General features: G+C 34.5%; 1 protein-coding gene across 2 annotated transcripts in view; it reads left to right on the top strand.

Annotated features, from left to right (window-relative positions):
* Positions 1-20,785, top strand: part of UNC13C (unc-13 homolog C) — a 546,797-nt gene that overhangs the window by 440,421 nt on the left and 85,591 nt on the right. For both annotated transcript variants that reach the window (XM_055319980.1, XM_055319979.1), the window contains 3 exons: positions 7,745-7,833; positions 13,052-13,201; positions 17,277-17,400. In XM_055319980.1, coding sequence (XP_055175955.1) covers positions 7,745-7,833; positions 13,052-13,201; positions 17,277-17,400 — 363 coding nt within the window. The remainder of the gene's footprint in view (positions 1-7,744; positions 7,834-13,051; positions 13,202-17,276; positions 17,401-20,785) is intronic.

The raw sequence follows: 20,785 nt of genomic DNA, 5'->3' as shown, positions 1-20,785 counted from the left end.
CAAAAGGTTGTGGTGGTGTATGGAAGCTGAGCTTTATGTTCAGGTTTCTGATCTGTCTTCACCTTTTCTTTTTAATGTACATAGAGATATAACTCACAAGTTAATACATTAATGAGAGTCAATCTCTTTTTCAGCAATCACAAAGCAAAGTATAAAATATTAGATGTCTTAGATAATAAAATAGACAATTTAAACTAGTTATAGCTTCCTTTTAGTTCTAAAATTGTTTCCGAAGGCAATTTGCAAAGTTTTTTTCTATTTAATAGAAGAGTCTATTGCTGCCAGTTATATTTACTGGATCTGTAGGGCAGCAGGCATTGAGTTAGGAGGTTTATTAATGGAGTCAGAACAATTAAAGTAATAAGGTTTGGGAATGGAACTCCCCCCCCCAACACTTTCTAAATTTGAAAATATCTCTTAAATGAAAGTTGTAATTGTTATGTCTCACCCTGCAACAATTGAAAACATAAACCGAAACCTCTAGCTTTTTAATGTGTAAATAGAGCTTAAAGGTGGGATGTCATTTGGATGAATTCAGTAGAAGCAAGCAGCTATTTTTAGATATGGCAGTAGATAACAAGGAGAACTGAATATTTGAGGCAGTGGCCTTTCATTTTGGCAGCATGCAGCTCTTGCAGGGTTTCTTTTTCCTCTTAGCCATCTCTACAATTATAGTTAACAAATCGGACTTGGTATAAAATCGAAAGAATAATGAAGGCCAGTCGGGAAAATTGCATTGAGGTAATTTAATAAATATGATTATGAATTTAGCGCTAACACCACAGAAAGCTCAGCTAAGTGCTAAACTTGTGAAATTAAGAAAAGGTGCTAGCTAGGAGGCTGAGAAGTTTTTGAGCGGGTGACCTAGGTCAGGATGAAATATAGACTCAAGCAGGTGCTGCTGGTCAACTACATTGCCTGGAGCATTCCCAGGAGATCACAGGGTCACTCTTGTGCCGTCAAGTCTCTTTTGAAACTAACCTTTCTCTGAACCTTACAAAAACTTGAGAGAATACAAGCCACAGCCAGGAGGGAAGAAAAAAAGAATTTAACTACCATTTTCCATAATAGATCTATTTTACTGTTTTGTGATCCTCCTCGATTGTTTATGCCTGCCTTCACAAACCATAAATCAATGTAACCAGGCAAACTTCTCTAATCCAGCCTGACTCCTTCTTCTACTTGATTGAGGAGCCTGCAGGCATCTCATGCAAATGGCTCACTGATGAATTATGTCCCCATGGATTAATGTTCAACAGGTACTTAGTTCAGCTTATTGAACAGACTATATTCACATCACCCAGCAGTAGATGGATGCAGTAGTGTGAACAGCAGAGTGGGAAAGACAGGCTGAGACAGGGCATAAAGGCAATTTTTACAGAATAAATTCTGAATTAAATTCTGTGCCTTGTTTCTTCTCCTTAATCCTACTCTGTTAGTTTCATGGTTAGTCAGTCAACAGATGGAGCTAAATAAGCCCAAATTTCCTTCTCAGTCAAGATATTGAACTTATTTTTTAATGAAGATTTTCAGAAGAGACTTTCCTTAAAAAAATAACTTCTTAGCTGCTTCTCCATCCTCATGTGTCCCCCAGATATGTCAGGGAGCATGGCACATGGTCTAGGCCTTGGTTTTCCCACTTTTAAGAAAGAGGAAATGGTACTGTACGATTTCTGAAGTTCATTCTAATTCCAAAACTTAAGATGTTAAGGTTATAAGGACAGCAACCTTGTTAGCAATCCACAGAGTAAAGGTCTCGTCTATGTGTTGTAGGTGAGAAGGAAAAAACCTGTTTAAAGTAAGAGGAAAGATGTCATGTCACTCATATAAGGTTTGAAGGTATAATTTTTTTAAAAGTACAGAGAAGAAAAGCCCTTTTCCCCCCTTTCAGTTGTCTAGGCTGAAGAACGGAACTTAACATATCTCAAAGGCATTTTAGTTGATTTGAAGCACAATGACAGTTGGATTTACTGCATACTCTCCTTAATTAGGATGAGAGACAGCTGCTGATGTTCAGCTTTTGAAGCCAGAAGTTAGAAGCATGAATTTATATAACTGATACTCAAGCATAACAGTTCATGCAAATCCGAATGGCATAAAGAAAGTGTCATAGTCTATCTCTTAAAATGGTTTTGTGAATTGTTAGGGAAGGTCTCTCCAAGAGGACTAAAACAGGAAACAAATGACAGGGTAGCATTGGTGGAGCTAGGACAGATTTTTATTTTTGTAATGCAGAAGACCTATATGTTTTTAAATTTCAGACAACATATCACAGTACCCATTTTGGATGCCATAGCTGCACAAAGTGAATTAGGGCATTTCAAGGAGAGCAATTTCCTACTGGATTCACTAGGGAATGTTCAGTGACTTCTCAATCATATATTTTAAGTTGAGCTAGCCATTTTAGGATGGATAAATTTTGGTTAAATAGAAGGTTGGAGAGAAGTGATATTTAAAAAACAAAACAAACCACCAAAGAATAGCCCAGATAAGATTACCATAAATTACTTGAAGCATTTCCCTTGTTGAAAACCAACTAGTAGGGTCAGTAAGTTTAGCCTTTATTAAAACAACTTTAGGAATGGCAGGAGAATAAAATAGAAGAGGAAATAAGAACACAACTTTGAGATGCTTGCATTATAGTCTAAATGAAAATAATTCTGCATCAGAAATTGAAGAGGATAGGACAGATGGAGAAAATATTTCAGAGATATTATCAATCATATTTGGTATCCAAGTAAATGGATAGAATCCAAGGTAGAAGGCAAAGAGGAGTCAAAGATGATTTTCATATTTCTGCCTTAAGCAGCTGTATGCTAGCAATCAAGTCAGGGACATAAAGATGAGCAGGTAATAAGTTCACTTTTTGATATGTTGACATTTAGATCATCCAAGTGGAAAAGGCCAATAGGCACATTATGAGAATATAAATATAGGCATATTATGAGAATATGAACATGATGCTCAGGCATCTTGTTAAAGCTATAGATATTGATTCAGGGTGTCATTAGTGTAGGGGTGGGAGTTAAAGACATAGGCATGGATGTGATTGCTCAAGAAGATAGGATGGAGTGAAAAAAAAGATGAGGAAGAGAAAAATGGCCATCAATTAAGATCTATGGAGTATACAGAGGAAGGGAAGTCAGCAAATGAGACAGATGATAGGCAGAAAAATAGGAGAGCTAGGAGAAGGTAGCCTCTGGAGAAACAAGGAAGGGATAAAGAACTGGAGAAAGCAACAGTGAATGCAGGATGAGTATGTTGAATAAAGTTATTGGAGATCACATTTAAGGAATCACTGCTGATCTATATGTGAACATTTCAGTGGAGTACCCAGAGCAGAAACTATACTAGAGGTGATGCATATTTAAGAAATGAGGTAATAATTCTTACATTTATGTTGTAAATAGTTTGATGGTCAAGAAAAGAAAAAAATATTAGCATGATGGTGATGAGAAGATAGTACCAAATAAGTTGGGCTTTTTTTCTTCCATTTGTTCCATTTTTTTTTAACAAAATGTTGTTTGAGCACATATATAGGATGGGGTAAAGAAGATAATGACGGAGAGACAGAAGACAGAAAGGGATATTTGATGGAACAAAATCCAAAAGAAGCAATCAAGTTGAACAATGCTTTTCTTGGAAATGAGACTTTCTTTTTTCATAGAAAGAGTTATGAAATTTACATTTATTAGAGAATTTTTTCTGCAAAAATCTTCAAGGTATGAAATCCACCAGTCTAACAATCAAATATTGGACCCTGTGTAGATGAGGACCACAGAATAATCATCCTCCCCAATTGGCACTTACTCAGCTAAGCAAATAATGGAACTTTAATACTGATGAGCTGAACAGGAGGAAAAATAGCCTAGTAGACTGAAAAGAACAGAAAGGAAATTAGATAGTAATAAACAATGGAGAAAAAGAATAAAACACAAAATTTCTTCCCATGAAGCCTTTATTTTTCAAGAGTAGGTATTGAGCTCTTGAAAGGGTTTAAATGCCACCTTCAACTGACTCTATCTCCAGCAAGTGCCTGATAGTTGGATTAACAATTGCCGTTTTAAAAGGGTGAAATAACATGTACTCCCTTCACATCCCTTAGGGAAAGAATCTATTGCTGGTGAAAAATGAAAAAACAAACAAAAGATACAGAGTGGGTATGACAACCATATTTTTGGAACCAAACGAATATCAGGGCATAATCTGACATGGTCTGACAATGAGATAAAAATTTGAAATCATGACTAAGTTTGTAACTCCAGAATATATGGTTGCTAAGGAATGAGAGATTTCAAATGCAGAAGTATTCTATTAATAGTCAATGCAAATTATCACTCCAAGGAGAAGGAGGACTCTGCATATCAGGATTTCCTTTGAGGGAAAATTTTCATGCTTCTTTCTGCCCTCACCTCCTGCCTCAAATACTTAGTAAATGCCTAGGCATGCGGCAGCAGACACCCAGAATGGACAGCTAGGTAAGATAGATTTCAGTGGAAGAGACAGATTAAAAGGAGAACAATTTAAAGAGAGAGTTTTATAGACTCTTGTAGTAAATAGCACAATTAGTACAAGCTCCTAACTGTGTGGGGCCAGAAACATGGGGAGGGGGGAGAATTGAGGTGATAAGTAAATTGTCTTTTAAAGGAAAAGTAGAAGTGGGCCTTAAGGAAGAAGAACTTAAAAGATAACTTGCATGCTAGCTATCTCTTCCAGACAGGTTATTTATATTATCACAGCTCAGTGGTGTAAAATATCTCAGTGGTGTAAAAAGTCCAGATGGTACCTATGTATGACTATGGTTCATTCTGATCATTAGAACCACACTTTGCCAGCCTTGATTTTGGAATTCTAAAACCTTTCATGGAGTGTGGGTAAGATCAGTTTTGAAAGCTTTACCATAAATTCAGAATTTGACTCTGTATTCTTAAATTTTTCTCTATCTATGGAGCCATTTATTGTTTATTTTTTGCCAGCCAAGTTGCTTAGGTACACATGATAATTCAGTTTCTAATTAGAATAAATTTATTAACTGTGACTTTTGAATGCTTCATTTCTTTCTTTTTTGTTTTTAATAATAACAATACAAAAATGCAAGTTATTTTTGATATTTGATGTCATATCGATGTTAGAACAGGCTAAATTTTAAATCTTGGGGGGAAAAATTCACAACTGATATATTTCCTTAAGGCCAATTCTACTTTTCCTTTAAAAGACAATTTTCCTGTCATCTATTACCTTTTCAAAGTAGCCAATAATTTTTAAGATGTGCTATTGGTAATTTAAGCAATAAAGGCTGAAAGTCCAAGTTGTTATTCCATATAAACTCGAGGAAGTTTGTGGTAGTAAAGAAAATTTCTTCAATATAGGCACATAAAAAAATGCAGAACTCAAGAAATGGTTAATTTTCTGCCTAAAGGGATTGTTTTATAGCTGGATGAATATGATATTTATGATAATTATTATTAAAAAGACTGGCAATTGAGCCTCATAATTACTGTTTCTGTTTTAATGGCATGATTTGGATCAGATAAACATCAAGTACTTAAACTAAACCTTTTCTTCTTTTGCCTGGTTACATGACAGAGGCATTTGTCTGCACCCACTTAGAAATTTAAGCTTCCATCAGGAAATGAAAACTGTCATCCAATATTTAAATTGCTATAGATTTGACAGTTTCATATATTCAAGCAACAGCCAATTATTTGATAAGAAATTTCCATTCACAAAATACCAAAGGTGGACTAAAATAATTTTTGAGAAAATAGCATAATTTTATCCAACTGACCTATCTAACCACTGTATATGACTTTAAAGTCATTATCTTAGCAGGTGAAAAAACTTCAATATGTATAACAAACTAATATGAAGACAAAAATACACATTTTAAATAAGAAGCAACCCCATTTCCTGAAGAAAACTCTCCTCACTGCCATTTCCATATTTGCTATACTAGCTCATGTGTCTGTGGGGAAGAGCCATGAGCCTGTCTGTTGATAGGGACAGAAAAAAGATAGTCTGGAAGAATCACATTGGCTCTATAGAAGGGCAGCAAAAACTAACTAATGCTGAAACCACCAGAATTTGAGTCAAAGTTAACATCAAGGATTGATCTAATATCAATAGTCAGATATACCAAATGAAATTTATTTCCATTCAAGTACTTTTAGTCATGTTAATACAAGCCAGAGCTACCGAGCATGTTGAGATATATATTTCTTTCTAACCATTTCTTAGTACTGGAAAATGCTCTTGAAGCATTATAGTACTTAATGACGAGGACTCCTGACTCCCAGGAGTTTAAATTGATATTGATATTGGATCCTGTATTTTTTGGTGTCTTTCTTGGTTTCTTCTTTTTACACTAAGTTCTCCTTTAATTTGTTCTACTCCCAAAAGTTACTTTTATCCTATTCCTGCTTTTCAATAGTATATCAGCTTGTGTAAGAATTATAGATACTAATGGCAGGAAACTAATTTCTAAAGATTCAAAGGAAGGTTGACTTAAATTTCAGAGAATATTCTAGATTACATGAATTCCTATCAACTCGAGGCAGTATATCTATTACAAGTCATTCTTTTCTGAAAATTGGCTTGCAAAAAACATAATGAACAGAGTAAGTTTCAAAAATGCTAATAATAAAAAAATAAAATAAAAAATGCTAATAAAGCTTGTGTTGACCCTGAACTTTAATTACAGAAAGTATTGTGTCATATAATAGGTTGATGTATGTGTTTATGTTTATGTATAGTATAGATTTTATGGTAATAGTTAACATTTTCAGAAATACAACCAAATAAAAAGAATAGTTGACTTTTAAAGTTTGCATTGGAGGCAGCCTGGGTGGCTCAGTGGTTTAGCACCACCTTCAGCCTAGGGCATGATCCTGGAGACCCAGAATCGAGTCCTGCGTTGGGCTTCCTGCATGGGGCCTGCTTCTCCCTCTGCCTGTGTCTCTGTTTCTCTCTCTCTCTCTATCTCTCATGAATAAATAAATAAAATATTTAATAAATAAAGCTTGCATTGGAAAAGCAAACTTTGAATATAAGTTATCTTAATTATTTTTTCTTTTGACCCAAATTTGGTCAGTAGCTTAACTTCAATTTATAAATATTTGAATACTTAAAGAAAAATGAAAATAAGGTAATAAACATTGGATCTTGCACTCTGAGCTCCAAAATGGCATCTAGGAAGAAAAGTCAGGCCTATCACCTCATAGAAACATTGGAGTGCTTGTATAAATTATTTTCCCTATCTTTTAATTCCATAATTAGAAAAAGATAAAAATACCTTCAAATAAGCTACAATGCATTACTCAAAATTAATTTATCTTACTGATTTGAATTTTTAATAGGCTTGTTTATTTACAGGGATATTTAAGATTGAAATTTTGAAGCAACATACATATTCAACTAATGTATAACATGATATATTTTTGAGGTTATAAAGTTAACATGTTCTGGAGATTATCTTGTCATGCCTTGCATCCCATTGCTGTAACCAACAAAGGCTTTGCTACCTAGCTCTTATTTGTATGCATGCCATGCATTTCAATCAATTTTTTCATATATATTTAGAATTTCCTAAATTTTACACTTGAAGTCAGAGGTTATAAAAAAGGAAAAGAAAGAGGATGTGTGTGTTGTTTGAAGTTTGCCTTATAACAAGCAAATTGCCTGTAAGAGAAACAAAAACATGCTTTCTCAGAACTCCAAAGTAATATTGTTTATGGTCTCTCTGCAGCTAGACCCTGAAGCTAGTACTATTCTAAAAGAACTTCAAGTTAAACTCAATGGGGTTCTGGATGAGCTCAGCATCACTTATGGTGAAAGGTAAGTGGCCTAAGTAGTTATTATCGAACTGTGTTAGGTTTCAGCTACTAGTAATCATACTTCCAAGCTGTTTCTCTCCCCTTACTGGCTAAATCCATTTAACTTCAAGAATCAATTCAAGCATTATCTCCTCTCAACAGTTATTCAGGACTCAACAATTGAACAGTGGTGTCTTGCTACATGTTTCCCAGAACCTTGTATAATCCTTCTTTTGAGTAGCATGTTAAACAGTATGCTTTCAGTTCTGGTTTACTTGCCTATCTCCAGTAAGCCATACATTCCTGGTAGAAACCACATATCTCATCCCTACTTGAAATTCTGGTGTTTAGAGCTCAGCAATTTGCTGTTGAAAGAATGGAGGGTGGGAGAAAGGCAAGGAGAAAATCTTTACATACAAAAGAAGACTGAGGTGCATGTATGCCATTTATATCAATGTAGTTGCACTTTCAAATAACTGAATCCAACCCCATAACCTAATTAAGTCAGGATTCTAGATTTTAGGGTTTAGAATTCTTAATTACCCCATGAAATAGTAATGGCAAATTTTTCCCCCTATTTAAAAAAAAATAAATTAACTCTATTTGTCTATAGTGTGGCTCTAAAGAAAGAACAATTCATCCTAGATAAACTTCACTTTGGTCCTATAGGAAAAGATCATTATATCCTTATCAAATGTTAAAATAGAAAATCGAACACATCTTTGAAGAGGTTCATTAACTTCATACAGAATTTGCTTTAAATATTGGTTCAATAAATGTTGATTTATTGTGTTCAGTTCTCAAATGACACTATAAAAATCACTCTATTGGCTAATATCTTGTTTAGAATTTCTGCATCCATGTTCATCAGGGATATTGGTCTATAATTCTCCTTTTTGGTAGGGTCTTTGTCTGGTTTTGGAATTAAGGTGATGCTGGCCTCATAGAATGAGTTTGGAAGTATTCCATCCCTTTCTATCTTTTGGAACAGCTTTAGTAGAATAGGTATTGTTTCTTCTTTAAACGTTTGATAGAGTTCCCCTGGGAAACCATCTGGCCCTGGACTCTTGTGTTTTGATAAAAATCACTCTAATGGCAAAAACTAGGTATCCCTTTGGACCCCACTCATTGCTTACTTTTGGATTTTGGAAAGATACATAATAAACATTCATTGATTAAATATGATAATTTTATATCAGACTGAAAAGAAAAAGACACTAAAAGGGTCATATATTTTTTTCAAATATAGCAATGATGCAAAGTAAAGTCCCATATTGCCCTTCTCTTTATTTTCATGATTATGTTCATTGTCTTTATACAGCCCATCTTCACAGCTCAGGTGCTGATCAAGAGATAGCCTTGCTGTATTGAGCGCAGGGTGATTGCTCTGCCTTCTGTTTTGTGTTGTTAGCTGACCTGGATGATTCTGCTTATTTGGCCTAGATGTTAGTAAGCAACTTGGGGATTCTGTTTACCTGGAGTTGAAGATGTAGACAATGTCCCAGAGACGTCAGGCCTCGTCGGCTCTGACTTGAGTGACACTTAGTTGATGGGGACCTTCAGTCAGCCATGTTAGGCTTAACGCAGGCTTCATTGTAGTTGTGAATTAATATGTGGTTAGCAAAGACCATTGCCTTCAGCTGGGAAGGAAAAAGAATATTTAGCAAAATCAGGTAAAATAAAATGGTGTCAGGGAGAGCAAGGGGTGTTCAGGGCCTTATAGGAAATAAGATGACTAAACAGGATAGAAATCAGAATAGGAAGATAAAAAGTATATTAAAATTACTTTCTGTATCACAGCCAATTAATCCTTATGAATAAATACTTTTTAAATTTTGTTTTGTTCTGTTTTGTTTGATGGAGGGGGTGGAATTCAGTTTATGAAGACTGTAATATAAATTATAATTTTAAAAATGTGAGCAAACTTTAGTTATGAAATAAAGAGTGATGTTCTTAGAAGGGCACTGGAAGTATTTTGTTCATATGAAGCCAGCTATTTTAACCTAGATATTGAAACTCCTGGTTATCTGGTACCATTTCTTCTTAAATTTTTTTAAATATAGGGAAGAATTCACTATTTTGTGCACTTAGGGCTAGGATTATTAGAATGAACAACTCACATGTCATGCTTTTCTTATAAAAAGAATGATTATTATATATCTGTTGGTTTGAATTTATTTCTCACGTGGTCAACTAGATCATATACACTGGTGGGTGGGGAGCCTATAATGATCAGGGTGACCATGCTGTGAGGTCAAACTGGATCATTTTAGTCTAAATATACCCTCTTTAAGAGTCTTAATTAGCAGTTTAGAGGTTTAAAATTAAGTGTGTAATTAATTGTCCCAAATCTATTTTATCTAGTGTTATTAAAACCCACAATTAAATAATTATAGTATATGGAGCTGGTAGGATGATTACACATCACAGTAAAGGCGGCTCAGAGCCAAATCACACATCTGAAGTCTGGGTTCATAGGTTCTTGACATGCTCGCAGGGAACCCACTCATGACCGAAACAAAGTGATATCATTTCAGTGATATCTCAAAGATGTTCTTACATGTTTCAAAACTTGTTCTGCTTAGATTTCTCCTTACATTTTGGACTTTGGCTCTTGGTTTACTGCATTCCTTTTAATGATGCCTTTGGTACCAGTGACTAGCTGGATTGAGTAAAGAATTCAGGAACATTTCCTGGGAATTCTCCTGTTAGTATTTGACTTCATGAGTACTCACAAAATCCATTATTATTAACTGGTGCCATGTTTTTTCACGCTGATTACTATAGACTTCTCTAACCAAAAAATGGATAGAGAAAAAACATTTGGGGCAAATTTACCAAAAAAAAATCAATAGAAACAAAAAATTTTAGGTGAAATGCAGGTGTTGGTTCACCCTGGATCAATGCTAAGATAAAATGTCATTATCTCTGACACATTGCTAACCCTTCCTCCGCATGCTTGATCTCACACACCTGGCTTCTGGTGGGAGTTCACCACATGGATCTATTGTGGGAGAACTCACTTAAACATTGTAACCTGACTATCATACTTCTTTGCTCCATCTATCTCCACCTTGGTACACTGATTTGAGAACAATGCAAAAGAAAGTAGCTATTTCAAAGGTACTTATTACTATAGTCAGCAGGATCAGTCAGCGAGTGGTAATCAACTAGTTCAAACTTTCCAACATTATTTACCTTTCTTTTCTATTGCCCCAAGTATACCACCTCTACCCTCACTAAATACACACACCACCATCTTTATCACTTAACTTTCTCACCTTCTCCACCAAGTCCACCACTACCTTCCTCCATAACCACTACCTGACAAAAGTCCAAAGACAGGTCTAGCCAGATAAAAGCCATTTGTTCACACATCTGAATTCCTTTGGACTTGAGTCTGAAAGAGGCACATAGTATTTTCAATATTTGTAGAATGCATGCATGCATTGATTACATACTCTTATTCTTTCTATTTAATTAATGGAAGCATTATATAGTAAAAATTTCTAAACTTCTCTATAAAATTTTAGGACTTGGTACAGTTGGATACCTTGCAAATAATATGGACCCTATAACCTTTGTGTGTGGAGGAAGAAGAGGAAAGGGACAGACTTGATTGCAATACTTTTAAGATGGTCTCTTTCCTTCTAATCATCACCATACCAGTGACAGAACCATTTTCCAAGATTTCATTTAATCCCATTCTCCTAAATGTTTTCATCTTGCCTGCTTCTATATCTGTTATAATTACTCTTCTTGTTGGAAATGTGAAAATGACAGACAAAATAGAAGAATGGTGGTGATGATGAGTCTCCGTTACTTAAATGTCTTACTTTGTGCCATTTACTTTAATAAGGGATATAAAGAATGAAAAATAATGCTAAAGATTACTCTTCACAGACTTCTTTAAGTTCTTAGAGTGGTTAGGTAATAGAAGTGGGTGTAAGGAGGAGGGTCCTTGATACAGTCAACAATTTTTTTTTTTTGAGCCATCTTTTTCTGCTCTGGTTCCATGGTGTGGGTATATAACACCAAAAAAAAAAAAAGATCCCTGCCCTGCCCTCATGAAGCTTAAATTCTATTTGGAGCAACAGGGAATAAACAAATAAAAAGTATGTAGTGTATGAAATAATAGAAATAATATACATATGTAGAATAATATTGTAATTAAGAAAAAAAGAACTGCAAGGTAATGGAGAATGATAGAAATGTCATTTCAGGTTAGTGTTCAAAAAGACTTCTCAAAGGACCTCACATTTGGCATGTTCCTGAAATAAGTTAGGTCAAGAGACCCATGAGAAATTTCATGGGGGAGGGAACATAGCAGTAGCCATGAGAGAAGAATGTCCTCAGAGACTTCTAAAAACACTAAGGTTTAGGATACTTAATAAAGAATTGTTAATGAATATTGGGTAGGAGAGAAACTCATTTGACTTCTAAGTGGAAAATGGAATGGAGAACACATTAGAAATCAGGTCTCTGATGTGTATTGGAATTACCAGTATACGGATCACGTAAAAGCCATGAAATGAGATAAAATTGCCAAAAAAAAAAGCTATATTTGATGGAGAAATGGAGTAATCCAAGGATCAAGCATAGATGATTACAATGTAGGATTGCCAGATATGATATAGGATATACACAATTAAATTTGGATTTCAGATAAACAATGGGTGTATTTAGTATACATATGTCTGAAATACTGCATGGAGCATACTTGTACTAAAAAATGATTCACTCTCTGAAATTGAAATTACCTGGGTATCCTGTCTTTTTATTTGCTAAGTCTGGCCACCCTACTCCAATTGTTAGAGATAAGGTAATTGAGAAAGGAGCATAGGCATTGAGGTTAGGGGAAAGCCAAGAGGCTGTGGAGTCCGAGATGCCAAGTGACAAAGGTGTACCCACATGTCAAGAGTCTTTCAAGTACAGTCATTACTCCAAACAGTGCTCAGAAGAACTCTCAGCTATTACTGTGAGATATGGGGCCAAATGAACCCCCACTCAAATTAATTTAACCTGAAGAGTGTTACTTTTATCTGCTTTATGTATATGGGTCCCAAATAAGCTTTCATTGCAACAAAATTTTTTGCAGCTGAACAAGAAGTTTGAAGACTAATGAGCAAGGGAATTCACACCATTTGAAACAGATCAGACTCCTCAGAGTTGAATTAAACAGACACAGACAAAGGAGTCATAAAGGCTTTTATTTCAGAATTAATATTCCTTATTTTTAGTTTCCAGCTTATCATTGAAGAGTGTATAAAACAGATGAGTTTTGAACTAAACCAAATGAGAACAAATGGAAATATTGCATCTAATAAAAACAGTGCAGCAATGGATGCAGAGATTGTACTAAGACCCCTCATGGACTTCTTGGACAAAACGTAAGTTTTCCACTTGGTTTTCTCTTTAACCATTGCCCTAAATTTGATTGATATGGGTTTAAGGAAAAAAAATGTTTTCCTCTACATAGGACAGCTTTAAAAAAGGCTTCTATGGAAGTACATTAATTTCATTAAAAAGGAAAAGACTTTCAGTTCATTACCAGATATAAACAAAAGCAGGGATGGCTTTATGCAGGAAAGGAAAGATGGAGAAGAAATAAATCTTGGTAACTAAGGAGTTTGGTGTTCTGAGGGGAAAGAGCATTAGGATTTGATGCTCCTCAGATCAGACATTGTTTTGCCTCCTCTTGTATACCTAAAAAGCCTGGGTTGAGTCTAGAATGTCTGATTTCATGTCAGAAACCTGAAGAAGAGAATAACACAAATATGACTGGAATTAATTCAGCTCAGAGGCAAGTAGACTGCTGCCTGACCCAACCTTCAATAATTTATTGAGCACCTAACTTTATCAAACTTTATTCTAGGCACTAGGTAGTGATGAAAAAGAGTCAAAATCCCTGAATCCATGGAAATGATGGTCTCATTTTGCTGGGAGTTGAAGTCTTTGTGACTAACTAAGACCGTGTTCTTAACTAAAAAGTCTTATTTTTAAAAACATTTATTTATTTATTTATTTATTTATTTATTTATTTATTTATTTATTTTAAGATTTTATTTATTTATTCATAGAGACACACACACAGAGAGAGAGAGGCAGAGACACAGGCAGAGGGAGAAGCAGGCTCCATTCAGGGAGCCTGATGTGGGACTCCATCCCAGGTCTCCAGGACCATGCCCTGGACTGAAGGTGGCGCTAAACCACTGAGCCACCTGGGCTGCCCAGAAGTCTTGGTTTTTAATGCTCCTGCTAAATCCCTACTCTTACTAGTTCTAATTTTATAAGTTTGGAGTAGAGTCAAAGCAACTATATTTTAAAATGTATCTACATTGATCTAAAACAACCAGAGACATGATGTCTTAAATAGTGATATTTAACATCAAACTGAAGGTAGAAAAGTAAAAAATATTTCTGAATGCCTATCAAGGGACCAGTGTTATGCCTGGTTGTTTGCATATGTTTACCCCATTTAATATTGCTGCAGCAAATTAATTAATACCAAAGAGACCAAGATAAATAAGGCCACAATACCTTTCTTTAAAGAAAGAATTAGTAGGGAGGACCTCCTTCTATATAACTTATATTTTAATTCCATTTCCCTTTCCTTAAAATCTTATCATATAAGCAAGACTAATGTCCTTATCACTTTAATATTTGATAGACAAATTAAATCTTATTTTCTGTTCTTAATGAGGAAATAGCTAGGAGATAGTTTAGCAGGAGGGAGGTAGGCAAGTGATGTAGAAGAAAGAAGAAAGGGAAGAAAGACAGAAAGCCTTCTTCATTTCTTTAGTTTCTTAATGTAGACTTTTACATTCTAATTTCCTACACAATCCCTTGATGTTTTATCATATAGATGGCTCTTTTCCGTGGCCAATATGGAATCAATCACATAAACACACCACCATTCTGTCATGAGTGTGGTAGTTAATGGAGAGCAGGACAAAGCAGTCTTAATTCTCTTAAACCTCCTAATGGAATGCCTTCTGGCTTTAGACCTCTAGCCAGCAGTTTGAAGATATGTCATTTATCATTAGCAAAACTTAATATATATATATATATATGTATATATATATACTTTATAAAGTCTATAAAAGTATATAAATATATATATACTGTAACCAAATGTTGTAGAACATACAGAAAGTTCTAAGTTATCCTAATACTGTTAACTACTAGCTGACAGAACTTGAATCCATTTCACTATCTGCAAAATGGGGCTAATACATAAAGTTGGTGGAATGTACTTTTCAGCACACTTCAATTATTTTATTGTCTTGATTTTATACTTAGAATTATACATCATTATATCATCTTCTATATAATTTTTTCTAATTCCTACTAGAAAAGGACAGTATATAAGGATACAAACAAAAACCAGAAGCTTTAAAAATTTGTGAAAGTTTAAAATTTTTGGAAAGAGATGAGAGGTATGAAGAGTTGCAGAAATTCTCAGAGCTAATGAAAAAAATGTGTAACCATAAAGCCATTTGTTAGGGGAGATTTTTAAAAGTCAGTTATTCTGTTCTCAGGGAGCCAACAGGTTAGACAGGAAAAATAAGGTACACAAACACAATAGGGTATAAAATAATAATTCCTTAATCAGACCATCAGTAGAAATTCCATTTGGGTTAGATCTTTCAAGATGGATAGGACTTAGAGGTATGGAAGTGAAGGATAGACATTCAAGGGAGGGAGAACAGCTGATATAGTTTACATGAAAATCTGACCAACTGTAAGACAGTAAATGTCTATTGCCAGCTGGTATACACGGCATTTTAAAAATTGTCTGGTTAATTGGTCTGTGGTCAACCAATCTAGATAATTCAGTTTCCAAAATATAGGCTTTTCAACTTGCATTCATTATACAGTTGGTTAACTGACTAAATTAAGGAAGCAGTTGCTAGATCTCCTGTTTGTTCATTTAAAATGAACAATAGAGGGTTGGAAGTCTTCAAGGTAGCTATGAGGAAATCCCCTTAGAAGTAATGTTATAAATGTATGACTCTCTAAATAAAACATCTTATTTCTTTATGTTTCATTTTCTTCACCAAGACCTCACCACTCTAAAAAACGAAGTGTAAACTCTCTTCCCAGCTGGCAGAAATCCCATGCAGAGCTGCAAACATCAAGAATTTTATACCTATTCATTCGTTTCCAGTCTAAGTAGAGTTAGTTGGCATGCCAAGTATGTGGGCTAACCATATATACAAGGTCAATTCTTAAACCCAAACCTTTTGAAAATGGAAATAACACATCTGTTATAAAACTGGCATATTTGTTTTGTCTCAAAGTATCCTATGAATGTCTCCAAGGTTAGGTACTGTCATTCTGCCATGACCATCTGCTGGTTTCTTCCCTATGTCTGTATGATGAATGCTACCCTCCAACAATGGTTTCCAAAAGAGTAGGGCTACAGATTCCATAGCTGTGCACAGAGGCTCCAACTTTCCTCTTCATGCAAAAGTTTTCTCATGTATTTTCATATATTAGGTATCTGCATATAGTAGTGTTAGGAGAAATAATTCTACATAAATGTGCATTTGGGAAATCTGCAGACAAGGTTTTCAAACTAAGGTGATTTAAATAATAGATGTTATCATCATTCTGTCCATGAGAAGAATTTGTAAGAAATACAAATCTAAACCTATTAATGTTGGTAAATTTGGGATCTTCCAAAACTGAACTTAGAGAAACAAAACAGATTGGTAGTTGTCAGAGGTGGGGGAAGAGGGATAATGGGTAAAAGTGGTCAAAAGATACAAACTTCCAGTTATAAGTAAGTCTTACAAATTTAATGTACAGTACAAAGACAATAGGTAACAATATTTTATTCTACATTTAAAAAATTGCAGAGGGTATAATAGATCTTACAAAAAATGTTAACTCTCTGAGGTAATGGATGTTAACTAACTTATTGTGGCAATTTTGTGAAAGTTTAATATATATATATATCAAATCATTATGGTATACACCTTAAACTTACACAATGTCATACGTTTATTGCATCTCAGTAAAACTGAAAAATAAATAAAGTTGATAAATATTGGTTTTTGAGTAAAATTATATGTGTTTTTGTTATGTTGGAGCAGTGCCAGGTAGCAATAATAGTTTGTTTCTTTGGTATTTGGCCTGCGTCATGAACGTGAGGCATGTTGTAAAAATAAGAATGTGGATGAAAATCATGGACTTTGGGGGACTTGATGTTAACTTAGGCAACAATTTAAGGGAAGAGATATCCTGATTTCATTTTCTACCAAGTATATATTATCTAATATATATGTTGAAATACACTTTTGATATTTTTTCAGTAAATAAAATTGAGCACTTGAAAATTATAAAGGCCTATTCATATGTTTAAATCTCAGTATTAAAAACATGAATTTCTGATGAATAAAATAATTTGATACTTTGAAATGAGACTTATAAGTGATTATATGTTTTGTTTTATTTCAGATTAAGTCTTTCAGCAAAAATCTGTGAGAAAACAGTTCTGAAGCGAGTTTTGAAGGAGTTATGGAAGCTAGTTCTTAACAAAATAGAAAAACAAATTGTTCTCCCTCCTCTGACAGATCAAACAGTAAGTATATAAAACCATGATTTGATTATACTTTTTGTTTTATGATTTAAGTATAGTTGACATACAACATTAAATCAGTTTCAGTTGAACAACAGTAATTTGACATTTTTACCATACAAGGTTATTAAAATATTATTAATTATATTCCCTATGCTATACTAATCATCTCCCTGACTTACTTCATTACGGGAAGTTTGTACCTTTTAACCACCTTCACCTATTTTGCCCTTCTTCCACCCACCTCCCTTTTGGAAAACACCACTTTGTTTTCTGTATTTATGAGTCTGTTTGTTTTTTTGTTTATTTGATTTGGATTTAGATTCCACCTATAAGTGAAATCTCATAGTATTTGTCCTTCTCTGACTTAATACCCACAAGATCTATCCGTGTTGTCACAAATGGCAAGATCTCATTCTTTTTATGACTGAATAATATTACATTGTGTGTACACACACACACACACACACACACACACTACATCTTCCTGATCCATTCATCTATTGGTGGACACTTGGGCTGCTTCCATATCTTGGCTATTATAAATAATGCTGCAATAAACATAGAGGTGCATTTATCTTTTTGACTTAGTGCTTTCATATTCTTTGGGTAAATACTCAGCAGTAAAATTACTGAATCAAATGATATATCTATTTTTAATTTTTTGAAGAACATCCATACTGTTTTCCATAGTGGTCCCACCAATTTACATTCCCAACAAGGAAAATCAAGTGCATAAGGGTTCCCTTTTCTCCACATTCTCACCAATATTTGTTACTTCTTGTATTTTTTATTCTAGCCATTGTGACTAGAGTGAGGTGATATTTCATCCTGGTTTTAATTTGCATTTTCCTGATGATTAGTGATGTTGAGCATCTTTTCATCTGTCTGTTGGTTGTCTGTCTTCTTTGGAAAAATGTCTATTCAGGTCCTTTGACCACTTTTTAATCAGATTATGCAGGGTTATTTTGTTGTTGTTTTGAGGATTTTTGGTATTAAGCTGTGTAAGTTCTTCATATATTTTAGATATTAACTTCTTATCAGATATATTTGCAAATAGCTTCTCCCATTCATTAGGTTGCCTTTGCATTTTGTTGATTTGTATTGCTGTGGAAAAGCTTTTTATTATAGTATAGTCCCAGTAGTTTATATTTGTTTTGTTTACCTTGCCTAAAGAGACAGATCTTTAAAAAATAAAATAATATAAAATAGATCCATAAATATGTTGCTAAGGCCATTGCCCAGAAGATTACTTCCTATTGTCTTCTAGGGATTTTATTGATTAAGGTCTCACACTTAGGATTTAATCCATTTTGAGTTTACTTTTTTCAAAGATTTCATTATTTATTTGAGAGAGTGTGTGCACACAAGTTAGTGGAGGGGCAAAAAGAGAGAGACAAGAAGACTCATCATTGAGCAGGGAGCCTAACATGGGGCTCCATCCCAGGACCCTGGAATCATGACCTGAGCTGAAGGCAGATACTTAATCCACTGAGCCACCCAGGTACCCCATTTTGAGTTTATTTTTGTTTATGGTGTAAGACAGTGGTCCATTTTCATTCTTTTGCTTGTGGCTATCTAGTGTTCCTATCTTTTCTTGCAAAGCAAGGTCTTCCAAAACTGTGTTGAATAAAAGTGGTGAGAGTAGACATTCTTCTCTTGTTCCTGATTGTAAAGGAAAAGCTTTTATTTTTTTCCCCATTGAGTGTGGTATTAGCTGTGGGTTTCTCATATATGACCTTTATTATGTTGTATTTTGTCAAATGCATTTTCTGTAGCTATTGAGATGATCACATGGTTTCTATCCTTCCCCCTTATAATATGATGTATCAGTCAATTGATTTGCAAATAATGAAAACTTCCTTGCATCCCTGGAATAAATCCTACTTGATTGTGGAGATTTTTTTTTTAAGATTTAGTTATTTATTTGAGAAGAAGAGGGAAAGAATCTCAAGCAGACTCCCCACTGAGCATGGAGCCCAGTGTGGGCCTCAATCTCATGACCCTGAGATTATGATCTGAGCTAAAAATAAAAGTCATATGTTTAACCAGCTAACTATGTGATTTTTTTATTTTTTAAATACATGGTTGAATTCAGTTTGCTAATGTTTAGCTGAGGATTATTATGTCCATATTCATCAGGGATATTTGGTCCTTTTTTTTTTTTTGAGTGTCTATCTGGTTTTAGTATCAGGGTAATGCTGGCCTCATAGAATGAATTTGAAAGTTTTCTTTCCTCTTTTATTTTCTGGAATAGTTTGAGAAGAATAGATATTACCTCTTCTTTATTTTTTGTTAGTATTTTTTATTTATTTATTTGAGAGAGAGCATGAGCAGGGGGGAGGAGCAGAGGAAGAGGAAGAAACAGACTCCTCCCCGCTGAGCAGGGAGCCTGATGTGGGGCTCAATCTCAGGACCCCAAGATCATGACCTGAGCCGAAGGCAGACGCTTAACCAAATAAGCCACCCAGGCACTCTAACTCTAATTTAAATGTTTGTTGAATTCCTTTGTGAAGACATCCAATTCTGGACTTTCAATTGTTGGGAGTTTCTTGATACTGATTCAATTTCATTACTAGTCTGTTCATTACTTGGTCTATTCAAATTTTCTTTTTTTTTTTAAGATTTTATTTATTTATTCATGAGAGACACACAGAGAGAGAAGCAGAGACACAGGCAGAGGGAGAAGCAGGCTCCATGCAGGGAGCCTGACGTGGGACTCGATCCCGGGTCTCCAGGATCATGCCCTCGGCTGAAGGCAGTTCTAAACCACTGAGCCACCCAGGCTGCCCAAGTCTATTCAAATTTTCTATTTCCTCCTGATTCAGTTTTAGAAAATTGAATGTTTCTAAGAATTTATCCATTTTTTTCTAGGCTGTTCAATTTGTGGGCAAATAATTTTTCACAGTATTCTCATAATCCTTTGTATTTCCTGTAGTGTCCGTTATTTTTCTTTCTTCACTTCTGAATTTGAGTCTTTTTTCTTGATGAGTCTGGCTAAAGGTTTATCAATTTTGCTTATCTTTTTAAGGAACTAGTTTTTGGTTTTAATGATTGTTTCTATTTTTTTAGATTCTATTTCATTTATTTCTACTCTGATATTTATTATTTCATTCCTACTAACTTTTGGCTTTCTTTTTCTAGTTCCTTCAAGTGTAATAGTAGATCATTTATTTGAGATTATCCTTGTTTCTTGATGTAGGTTTGTATTGCTATAAACCTAGAACTGCTTTTGTTGTGTTCCAAAGATTTTGGACTGTTGTATTTCCCTTTTCATTTGTTTCCATGTATTTTTAAACTTCTTCTTTGATTTCTCTGTTGACACATTGTTGTTAATTAGCATGCTTTTAGCTTTCATGGAATTTTTTTTTCATTTTTGTCCATAGTA

The sequence above is a fragment of the Nyctereutes procyonoides genome, unplaced genomic scaffold, assembly GCF_905146905.1.
Source record: "Nyctereutes procyonoides isolate TBG_1078 unplaced genomic scaffold, NYPRO_anot_genome, whole genome shotgun sequence".
Lineage (NCBI taxonomy): Eukaryota > Metazoa > Chordata > Mammalia > Carnivora > Canidae > Nyctereutes > Nyctereutes procyonoides.
This window is presented reverse-complemented; position numbering and strand designations above follow the sequence as displayed.